Source organism: Caloenas nicobarica, chromosome 1 (assembly GCF_036013445.1).
Source record: "Caloenas nicobarica isolate bCalNic1 chromosome 1, bCalNic1.hap1, whole genome shotgun sequence".
NCBI classification, from domain to species: Eukaryota; Metazoa; Chordata; class Aves; order Columbiformes; family Columbidae; genus Caloenas; species Caloenas nicobarica.
In genome coordinates this window covers 5,164,609-5,176,300 of record NC_088245.1, presented here as the reverse complement: position 1 = coordinate 5,176,300, position 11,692 = coordinate 5,164,609, and the positions used below count along the sequence as shown (strand labels likewise).

The following is an 11,692-nucleotide window of genomic DNA, read 5'->3' as shown; positions in this document are numbered from 1 at the left end:
CCTGAGGCACCGGAGCAGAACCCAAGGGCATTGTTTGAACAAGCAGCAATGCCACCTGTTACCAGAAAGATGAAAATCTTTAGTCAGAATGGTTTTATCCAAAGCCCTGCTTGGCTGTTTTTCCCCTTTTTTTTTTTCTTTCCAGCTGGGCGGAGGAGGCAGAAGTTGGTGAAGGGTTTGAAGGGGAAGCCACATAAGCAGCGGCTGAAGTCACTGGGTTCGTTCGGCCTGGAGGAGACTGAGGGCAGAGCTCATGGGGCTGCAGCTTCCTAACAAGGGGAGCAGGAGGGACAGGGCTGAGCTCTTCTCTTTAGTGACCAAGGACAGAACCCAAGGGAATGGCAGGAAGATGTGCCAGGGGAGGTTCAAGTTGGACATGAGGAAAAGGTTCTTCCCCCAGAGGGTGCTGGACACTTGAACAGGCTCCCCAGGGAGGTGTCACGGCCCCAAGCCTGACAGCGTTCAAGAAGAGACTGGACAACACCCTCAGACACACGATGTGAACTGTGGGGTTGTCCTGTGCAGGGACAGGAGCTGGACTCGATGATCCTTGTAGGTCGCTTCCACCTCAGGACACTCTATGATTCCATGTCAGCCCTCAACTTCACTGGGTGTCCCCTCTGCTGTGGGACCCGATGCATCCTCATACCCACAGTCATCAAATATTTGCCATCAAGACCTTGCCATTAAATCTTCCCTTTGGGGTGAAGCCTTTTAATTACTCTTCATGCTAATCCTGTCAGCTGGTCACTTTTCACTTGGAGATTGTGATTTTGGGCTGTCAGGTCCCACCGTGTCATTTCATAGCTATACAGGCTCGCCACATGTGTTGCTATATGTAACACATGTACGGCCAACATGGCATCAGCAGCCTCCTGCGCTCACATGGATTAGGCCTGTGCTGTAAAGAACAGGAACCTAAGAAATGGGAGAGGAGATTTTAGTGTAACAGAGAAAATCCTTCAACAGCGAAGACATCTAAGGACACAGGAAGGATCCTGATTTAAGACACTTTGAAACAAAATTGACTTTAATGCCAGAAGACTTGGAGGGGATATTTCTCCTTCGCAGGAAAAAAACCCAACAAACTGGTTTGTTACATTTCTCCCCTTCCTAATTTCAGTAATTCCTCCAGCATCAGAGCTAAGAAAGAGGAGAAGAATTTTTGTGAACCTCTTCTGGAGCTGCAATTTTTTGCATATGTTGAAGCCACAAAACCAAACAGACAAAAACAAAACAAAAAAAGGCATTTTTATGAGCCAAATTGAAGGGAAGTTTGAGGGATCTTTTCGGGAAGCAGAACCTTGCAAGGTCACCTTTATGTAGGCAGGTATATAACTAACTACATATAAAGCCAGGATTGCCTAGATAGTAGAAACACTAACTTTGGGAACAGATGTAACAAAAGTGGCAACAATGAGGAAAAAGTGTTTGTGAGCAAGTGTGTTTATTTGGAAAAAAACTGAGCAGGGAAAGGATAAAAGCATGGTGGGAAAAAGGATCCAGAAACAAAAATAGCAGTTACTAGTGGCGTGGGAGGTCAAATGAGGAGCAGCAGAGCTGTTATTGTGGATGTGTATATACTAATAACACAAGTGCTAAACTGTAACTAATTGTAACTAATAAGAACATGAAGGACGGAATTGTAAATAGTGGAGTATTATTTGAAGTTAATTACTTCATGAATTAGCTCTTTGATTTGATGATTAGTAGTGTGTTGATTAGTCAATAAAACAGGCTGGTCTCTTGTATCAGTCTTGTATCTGAAATCAGCGACCTGAGCAGAGCTGGACCCAGGACAAAGTCCTGCAGCTCATTGGTTTTCAGGACAGGTTGATCTTTGTTCACTTCCCGCAGTGTGTTGAGAAGCTTTGAGCAGTTCTGAACTGGCATTGCATTTCTCATGTTGGAAGTGTACTTTTTTGAGTAGTCTGGAAAGCTGCAAAAGGAGGGAACATCAGCTGAGGTGGGACAGCAGGGGATGCACCTCAAATCCTGGGTTCAGTTTTGGGTCCCTCATTACAAGAAAGCCCTTGAGGTGTTGGAGCGAGTTGAGAGAAGGGAACAGAGCTGGCGAAGGGGCTGGAGTACAAGTGTGATGGGAGCAGCTGAGGGAGCTTGGGGGTTCAGCCTGGAGAACAGGAGCTGAGGGGGAGACCTTCTGATCTCTGAACTGCCTGAAAGGAGCTTGGAGCCAGGGGGGTGGTCGGTCTCTTCTCCCAAGTAACAAGCGATAGAATGAAATGGCCTCAAATTGTGCCAGGGGAGGTTTAGATTGGATATTAGGAAAAATTTCTTCATGGAAAGGGCTGTCAGGCATTGGAACAGGCTGCCCAGGGCAGTGGTGGAATCACCATCCCTGGAGGGGTTTAAAAGATGCGCAGATGAGGTTCTTAGGGTCATGGTTTAGAGGTGGACTTGGCAGCGTTAATGGTTGGACTCGCTGACCTTAACAGTCTTTTCCAACCAAAATGATTCTATGATTCTGTGATTCGAAATTCTTCATTAACGAGGATATAATTTCACATGGAAGAGAACAGAGAAGATGGATAAATTTACAGAGGAAAAGGGGAACATAAATAATCACAATTATCTCATAAAATAGAAGTTGTTTAAACAACAGGGTTAGCTCTCTACTTCAAGAGTAAATTACAATCTACTGCCTCTTTAGGCTTGCGCTGTCAAAGCAGTTTCTCACGTTTATGTAGAGAAGGAAATGAGACAAAACGTGATTTTAAAGGGGTTCTACATAAAATTATACTGAAAGAATTACAGGCTCTAGATTATGAGAACTGGGAATTACATAGATCAGGGACTCCTACATTCACACAACATCCAGTCGCCGTTCTTTCTGTTCACATTTTAGCACTCCCTGAATTCACCCATTCCGACCAGCTTGCTGCTGCGTGAACAACGGCAGCATTAGAACTGTAGTTCCTTAAAAGAAGTAGTGTTTCCTAAATATGTAACAAATTCAGCTGACTTAGGTCCAGCTCAACCCAACAGGGTGGTACTTAAGCCTGTCCTCCTGTCACGCTCACAGATTGCTCTGAAGCTCAAGGCCATTTCCACCCTCTCCAGATATCTTCTGCAAACCCTCTTCCCATTTCCATCAGGGACATCACGGAGCCTCTCAAGCTCTCATTTTGTTGACCACACTGGGAGGGGCAGCTTCCTACTTCCATGGTTATTCTGCACCATTACTATTCCTTCCTTAAACTCCTGCTATGCCCTAAATTTTTCCTTTCTCACATTTCTGGTCATGCCCAGTGAGGGCTGAGAACTGCAGCATCACTGTATTTTATAGCATGCAAATATATATATTTGTATACACACACTGATCATGATATAAACAGCCTGCATTCTAAATACTGAAATGGCTCATGTAATCAGATCAGCTTATTTTAGAGTACAAACATCTAGAAATATTAGTAATATGATATTCAAATGAGATAGAGATCATTTTTACACATGCACGATGGAGACAGGTTATTGCAGTCTCTTCCAGCACACAGTACAAAGTACGTAACCATCCAATACTTTTAAACACAATGTGAAGAGCCAAAATCTCTTCCACTCTTCAAAAGAAACACCCACTTTATGTTTTTGCATGCCAGATACATTACAAAATGTAGAGCACAGCCCTTTAAAAATTCTATTTCAAAGCATATCCAAGTCAAACCCAGATAATCAGATACGAAGAGCATTTGCTCCATGGACAACCAAGAGCATTTGTTTCATGTAGGTGGTTTATTGTAAGAATTTACAGATTTCTGGGGCTTTACCACTTCTTCACAAAATAACAGAGCAGCCTTGTTAACACAGGCAGGTTAAACCATGTGATCAGAACAGCTCTTCTTCACCTGTGAGGAAAAAAAATGAAGCAAATTAAAATCCTTCTAATTTTTTTTTCCTAATTTAAAACTTTTGTCTCCTCCAACTTGAATACTTCCAACTCACTAATATTCCTTACCTTCTCCACCCCCCAACCTCCTTATTAAGTCTATTTTTCCTTGAAGATTTAGATTTTGAATATGCTTATTTTGCTACAGAAAACCCTTTAGGTACCACATCCTACATACAGACATTTTAAAGTCATTGCATAAGGTCAGGACACTATGATAAAAATAAACAATAATTTCAAATGAATCCAATCACCCAGGGGGGGAAAAAAAAAAAAACCAAACACAGAAAATTATGTCAAATGTGGATCTGCGCTATCATGGATGTATTTTGCTTAAAATTATTGACACTTAGGAACTTTTAATTCAGATTCAAACTAGCAATGGGCAGTTTCCCAGCTCTTTGGGAAGAGGAATTTGTCTGAACAACAACACTGAGTTCTTCATTTGACTTCAAGATTTCCTCTGTTAATTCATTTAAAAGAAACAATCTGGTTTCTATTTGGTAACTTTACCTCTTGGCTTTGGCTGAACCGCTTTTTTTCCGATTAATCCCTGGTTATGGTATTACGAGAAAAAACAGAACAAGCAGGTTAGGAAGCAACTCATGCAAATTCAGGCAAAACTAAGCATGTATTTATGACCACAAATGTATTGTGAGGAGCACAATACAGCACGTAACTGCTTTATGATATGTATTCCAGGCATTTTGTAAACATACAGGATATTAACACATATATTTGCATCTGAGTACAACACAAAATTTCAGCTGTTAGATGTAATACACATGAGCTACATGCAGTTACAAATTGTGGTCTAAGCGCACACATTTGTAACCTGCAGTAAACACCTTCACAAAACTTCTTGCTCAGGGAAATAAGCAAAATACTGAACTTCAAGTCAAGTACGTATTCAGTATCAATAGATTCTGGAAACTCCCTCCTTTCTCCAACCCCACCCCAAACTCTCAGCTTCTGAACGCCATCACAGGCTGATTTATCCAGCAGCATTTCAGTCACTGGATTTGCTCTCCCCAGCCAACACTACTGGGCTGTTTGAGGAGAGAGAGGAAGAGAAGCCCAGGGTAGAAGGGAGGAGGAGGGGTGAAATCCACTGAACACCAAAAAGGAGGAAAATCACTGCCTGTGGAGGCTAAAGATCGATTTTATCAGCTTTTTATCTGGCGAAAAAGATTGCTAAACATCACACTTGTTAGTAGAAATGCACAAGCTGAAAACTTTGGAGTCACACCATGGACTGTCATCCCTCTGGTTTTAGAACCAACATGCCTGAACGTTCCCCGCTAACCTGACTACAGCAGGACATATAATACAAGTGTTACACAACTTTGCAACAACTCCTATTCCACGTTTACACAGGTACTCACAGAGCAGCAGCACCAGAGATGATCTCAATAAGCTCCTTAGTAATGACGGCTTGACGGGTACGGTTGAATGTCAGGGTCAATTTGTCAATCATCTCAGCTAGAAAAAATTAAGGTTGGAATTTAAAGATACAATAATTATTCAAATACAGATAAAGAGAAGCTGTATGAACAGAATACCAAATATTCTTGTAAATACATCCAAACGATCAAGAGGCTTACTGCACTTTTCATTTTTTCCCCCACAGATAAAACTTCTAGGAGACAACCTGGAAACTTGATAATTCGGCTTGAGGCATCAGAGTTAAATATCTGAAGAACAGCTGGCAGACTAGTAAACACCATGGTATGACATAGCTTATTTTAACATAACACAAGCATGCATTATTCGCTTTTAAATTAGATTTGACTGTCAATAACTACAGCAGTATTTCCCTCAAACTACTGTTGCTCTGGTGAAGGGAGACAGATTTTTTTGAAATTTTTATTCTCCTATTTTTTTTTTTTTTATTTTAACACAGAAGGCATTACCACTTTGTCACAAGGCGGTCAGCAGAGACACACCTATAGTTCCAGGTAACCCAACTGCAGATCACATCAGCTTTATGCAGTCACCAGTATCCTTTATGCAACACGACCTTCTTAGGACTGAAGTCTTATCACCGTGCCACGCTAAAAGCTGTTGCTGTCTCCCACCGCACACTCTTTGCACTGTGCTCAGTTTGGACACCTTCCAAGGAATACTTGTATATTCTGAACTTGTTGCACAACAGGTGGGAAAGCATTTAACCATTGTTTCGGTTTCCTCACCCTTCAGTTGATGCGGTACTAATTACACTAGGCTCACAGGTACGTAAAGGTTTCTAAAAATTTCGGAAATCCTCAAGACCAGCTACACGAGAAGAGCGTAAAGAATATTTGGCTGTTACAAGATTAGTTTAGTATTTCACTTCCAGTTACCTAGTCTGGTTTCTCACATACTTGACAGCAATCCCTCTTCCCAGGGACTAAATAAGATTCACATGTTCAGAAAAGAATCCTGATTGAGCTGGCTCTAAAAAACAGACTCGACATGGAATTAAGAGAGAAACCAGCTCATTTCTCATCATCTTGGAAGCAAAGAATTACACAAAATAGCTCAGCGCTTTCATGCCAAACTACTGAAGTCCTGGGAAGCCACAGTGTAGACTTACAAGCATTTTTACTGGCGTTGTCCATAGCCGTCATCCTAGCACTCTGCTCGCTGGTGGTGGATTCCTTCAGGGAGTAGTACAGAATATTTGCTAGTGTAAATTCCTGGTAGTTTCTCAGCACGTCAGCATCAATATCATCATAGATGCTCAGGCTTTCTGTAAAACACAAAAGAGCAGACTTAGCGAGGTATTTTCTCTATGTAGTACGTGTACTTTCGTAAGAAAATTTTAAGTTGTAAAGAGATTAAGTATTTTATGTCTTTTCATTCAATTTAACACTAGGAAAGTCAGATTCTCACCAAGACCAAATACATTATTGGTATATTATGTTTAATCTTCCCAAACAATGCCGCAGAAACATTCAGGATATTTTTACTGAGTAGTGCAAACTCCCTGAACACCCAGGCTGTCCAGTGCTGAAAACTGGATTTGACAGAGTTTTGCATACGCTTATTTCTTGCTTGAGAGAGAATCACAAATCAAAATTAGTACAACCATCCTTTTTAACCTCCTTGCCCTACAGCACCTTGACAGGTCAGCCTTGGACTGCCAAGATAAAACAATCTATTAAACTTATGATATGTACACCATAAGAAGATATTTTAATACCATATTCCTGTGTTCAGAGTACTTTTTCTGTGATTTATCACTGCACATAACTGGTGGTTCCTAGTTTAGCACTTACCAGAACCAGCAACTGTTTCAAGAGAGAAAATGGGTTTTTCATCGGTCTTGTAGGAGATGACAGACCTGTATGAAAAGAGCATAATAGGGTTAGTTGAACTGAAGAGCCAAAATTGAGTATTTAAAATCAAAATAGAATAAAAAACTTCTGGCCTTCCAATCCCACAAAGTTTTCTGATAATCCTGAGGAAGAGATCTGAGATACTACGTGGATATAACAACATACTCACTAAATACAACGGCACTCACTGCACAAGGAGAATTCGAACCACAGCTATTAAAAAAAACCCACCCAAACCAACGTCTCTTCACACACAACAAAATGCACTCACTCCTCAAGAAATAAAGCAAATTTGGGCAGTTTTCATGTTACTTCATTGGGTCAACATGCTCTTTGAAGCCTTCTACCCAATATTTTTCTAGTGCAGTTTCAGTTTAATCTTACCTGAACCGATTGTAGATGACAGAGCCTTCGTCAAATTCATACCCAGAGTTTAACAGCTCCAAGGCAATGATTGAAGCGTCTCCAAAGCTTGGAGGTCTCCGTCCCACTTCTTTGAATGTCAGCAGGAAGTAATTGCCATGTGTCCTGCAGTAACATCAAATCTGCATTAGAACAAGTAGATGCTCTAATGTACAACTACGTGGCACCAAGAGGCAATGAGTCCAGTAACTTACTAGCGTTCAGAACTAAGGGTTTTACTGAATCAGGGCCTGAGATAAATATGGCTTTCTTTTTCAGCTAAATTATTATGATAGCTTCGATAGTAAACTCACATTTGTAACAGTGCTAGTGTTGTTAGCTTTCAGACTTTTATTCCAAAAATATAATAGTACTGTGCAGCAATTTCATGAATGTCCAGATGATCAAAACCCCTTTTAGCATATTTGCAGATTTTTTTTTTAAAGAACTTGAGTTTAACACAGTTTCATTAAATGCAATTGCCTGTGAATGGCAAACAGCTTTACAAGCAGTCTTGAAATTTCTGTTGCAGAAAACAACTAAAACCAACAAACCAAACCCTTCTCCTTTTTACCTCTGAAGCAGACCTCTGATCTTGTCACCTACTCCAACCACCATAACTTCTTTCCCTGCATTCGAGAGGTTGGTAATCTCATTCTTCATGGTTTTAGCAATAGACGTATGGATAGCACCACACAGACCTCGGTCAGAGGACACACCGATAAGGAGGTACTTCTTCTTGTCCTCGGGTGCCTTTATTTCTGCCTTCTCATACAGAGCTAAAAAAAACCCAAAACCAAAAAACCAAACCCAAACAAACATACAAAAAACCCCCCGCAAAACAAAACAAAAAGAAACCAACACAAACAAACAAAACCACAAAAAAGAAGAAAAGGGTAAGTTCTTCAGGGATGCCAGGAAGCAAACAGGTCATATCAAAACACCTTTGACTTATTCTAACTAAAATAATCCCTAAAGGGGTTCCAAACCACTGTGAGATGAATTTTATCTCCTTCAAAATCATTGCAAGTTTGCACGTGACATGACCAGAGGTGACAAACAATTCAAAGCCAGCCACATCTCTGCATCGGCTGTCACACAGTGTCATTAATTAGTTAAGTTCACTGTGCAAGTCCACTGCCTCAGGAGCATGTGCAGCCCAAGAGTTCACAAGAAGGTTTGGCAGCAGCTGTAGCTGCTACAGAGACAGGACATAATTCAATTAACACACTGAAGCAGGCCAGAATTCTGACTTATGGTACTTTTATGACTAACAAAAACAACCACACGAAGTTAAAAAAGTAATTAGAAATCATACTGAATTTCACATTAGAAATCTTAAGTCACTTTCCGTAAATCGTTTATAAGGAATACTCAAGGTGACATTGGCCTTGAGATACAAATTCCTTTGGAAAGAATCTAACAAAAGGTTAAAAAAGTCTAGACATTTTATCACCACCATGAAAACCTTCCTCTTCTGATCCCACATCACACAGTGCAAGAGTTTTCTCTCACCAAGTGCTCCTGTTCCATAGACTCTCGCAGGCTTCAGCTCCCTCTCAGCTCTCGCGTATTTTGCTGCAGAAACCATCTTCATGGACTTGGTAATTTTTTGAATGTTCTTGATGGACTTCAAGCGCCTGGTAACTACAAGGTTAAGAGTTGAAGGTCATGGGTTGCACTGGGCACAATGACATCAAAAACAAGCAATAAATTGCTAGCAACAGGCATCCAAAAATATCTTACCAAGTTCCTCAAAGAAGAAAAAAAAAAAATAAACAAACAATGCATAAACAAACCTCATAAAAGACATGCCCTTAGTATTTATAGTAAGAAAAGAGTAAGAGTAGTAACCTGGATAAGCCAAATGCATCTTTACAACAGGGATGTCTTTTTCCCCAGACATAGCATTTATTCAATATTTAGCCCAACATAAGGTCTATTTACTATTCTCTTTCGTTTCGCTTCTACCTGTTTAACAAATATATCATTTGAAGTATATTGTCACCTCTTCCTAGATGACAAGGAGAGTAAACAGAAAAAAATTACCCCAGACTATAAAGACAGAATAAACTTTCTCCTCTGTTTAGATTGTAGCAAAAAGAGATCCATACAAATAGTGATGTAAAAACAAAACCAGAACAGGTGTCCTATGGACAAGCACAATTCCAAGGCAATGTCTCTGTATAAGAACCTACAAGGAATGGCTTAAAGAAGTGTTATCGAAATGAAATCATCCAGTCACTCTTTTCCCGCCTTAATGTTAGATAAATGGACAGAGAAAGAAACATAACAGAAAATAAATTAATTCTTGAAGGTGAGCAAAAATCTGGTTTAGCACTTATGATAAAGTTATTTTTAAAGTATGTTTGAGTAAAACTATATTGGTTTGCTGAACTGACATCTAAATTAGTGCTAAAACCATTTTAAGCAATGCCTTTTGTGAAGGCCACTCGTTTAATACAAGAAGTGCTGGAGGCTCATATATCAAGGTTATGGTGTATCACAATTAGTTTATCCGACAGAGGCTAGCAGAAATTATACTTCAACATACGGTTTTCCTGCAACACTTTCCCTCTCTCAGAAACAAACGAAAGCGGTACTTACTGTCTTTTAGAGTTGCCATATTCCTGACTTGGCCCCTGAAAATGAACGCAGGAGAAATTAGGATAGTTCATAGTTCTCCAGCAATCCAACACCTGCCAAGGGCAGGTCCGTTTCAGAGGAATGAAATGAACCAGCAGTGTGCCCAGGTGGCCAAAAAGGCCAACAGCATCCTGGCTTGTATGAGGAATAGTGTGGCCAGCAGGACCAGGGAAGTGATTGTGCCACTGTACTCGGCACCGGTGAGGCCGCACCTTGAATCCTGTGTTCAGTTTTGGGCCCCTCATCATAAGAAGGACATCGAGGTACTAGAGAGAATGCAGAGGAGGCGATGAAGCTGGTGAGGGTCTGGAGTGGCTGAGGGACATGGGGCTGTTTAGCCTTGAGAACAGGAGGCTGAGGAGAGACCTTCTCGCTCTGTACAACCACCTGAAAGGAGGTTGGAGCATGGAGGGTGTTGGTCTCTTCTCCCAAGTAACAAGTGGTAGGACAAGAGGAAATGGCCTCAAGTTGCGCCAGGGGAGGTTTCGATTGGATATTAGGAAAAAACTCTTCTTGGAAAGTGTTGTCAGGCATTGGAACAGGCTGCCCAGGGCAGTGGTGGAGTCATCATCTATGAAGGTGTTTAAAAGGCGTTTAGACAAGGTTCTTAGGGACATGTTTTAGTGCTAGAGTTTGGTTATAATTGGACTCTATGATCCTGAGGGTCTCTTCCAACTGAAATGATTCTATGAAGAATTAAAGAATTGCTGTTTCTTAAAAAGAATACAGAGGAGGGACAAGCCACTCTAAACCACGCCATGTATCCAGACCTATTCCCCTTCTCCTTAACTCTTGTGACACCATACCTCATTTAATATGTTATCCACATTATTCTATGTAAACGAAGGCCGGACAGCATGGCATCAGAAGGGGACAGCTTTCAAAAGAATAGAACTTTTTTTTTTTTAAATGATTAAAACAAAGCAGAACAGGCTACACCATTTCCTGACAAGAGCAGAGTCTCCTTGCACCGCCTGTCACCTACGAACTGTCCTTTTCACTCCCCCATTCCCCCCTCCCCAACAGAGCGCCTCTTCCCTTTGAGCTCCCGTTCCCCCCTCACCCCCCCACTCCCGAGCCGTGGCTGAGAGGACGGAGCCCCCGGTCACCCCCGTGTCCCGGGGAAGCCGCTTCCCCTCAGCCTCACGGTCCCCGCTCCCCCAGCCACACCACAGCGCCTCAGGGCCCGGCGGCCCCGCACAGCTGAGGGCACCATCACCCCCACAGCCACCCCGCCGCTTGCCCCCCACCACCGGGACGCATCCCCACAGGACCCTTCCCCCGCCCGTTACCATTGTGGCTGGTAAAGGGCGACGGCGGCCCCGCGGGCGAACATGGCGGCGCCTCCACCACAGCCCCGCTGAAGGTCAGCGCGCCCGCACCGCGCATGCGCGCACCGGGGCGGCGGGCACCGGCAGTG

General features: G+C 42.1%; 1 protein-coding gene across 3 annotated transcripts; it reads right to left on the bottom strand.

Annotated features, from left to right (window-relative positions):
- Positions 1-3,731: 3,731 nt before the first annotated feature.
- Positions 3,732-11,680, bottom strand: ATP5F1C (ATP synthase F1 subunit gamma). 3 transcript variants are annotated; one of them, XM_065640285.1, is made up of 10 exons: positions 11,565-11,680; positions 10,234-10,268; positions 9,142-9,273; positions 8,201-8,405; positions 7,609-7,752; positions 7,165-7,229; positions 6,480-6,635; positions 5,290-5,386; positions 4,418-4,457; positions 3,732-3,863 (listed from the first exon to the last, which is right to left on the bottom strand). In XM_065640285.1, the coding sequence occupies exons 1-9, from the start codon at positions 11,606-11,608 to the stop codon at positions 4,451-4,453; spliced, it is 885 nt and encodes a 294-aa protein (XP_065496357.1). In that variant the 5' UTR covers positions 11,609-11,680; the 3' UTR covers positions 3,732-3,863; positions 4,418-4,450. The 3 variants fall into 3 exon arrangements, with proteins under 3 accessions (XP_065496357.1, XP_065496367.1, XP_065496375.1); XM_065640295.1 differs by lacking the exon at positions 4,418-4,457; XM_065640303.1 differs by lacking the exons at positions 3,732-3,863; positions 4,418-4,457 and having other exon boundaries at positions 5,286-5,386.
- Positions 11,681-11,692: the final 12 nt, after the last annotated feature.

Bases quoted from the DNA above. Each gene is read 5' to 3' on its own strand.
- ATP5F1C (XM_065640285.1), bottom strand. From the start codon at position 11,608: ATGTTCGCCCGCGGGGCCGCCGTCGCCCTTTACCAGCCACAATG. The intron at 8,406-9,141 runs GTGAGAGAAAAC...GGTTTTTTTTAG, and splicing joins CTATGGAACAGGAGCACTTG to CTCTGTATGAGAAGGCAGAA. The intron at 5,387-6,479 runs GTAAGTCTACAC...AATTTTTTCTAG, and splicing joins CAACGCCAGTAAAAATGCTT to CTGAGATGATTGACAAATTG.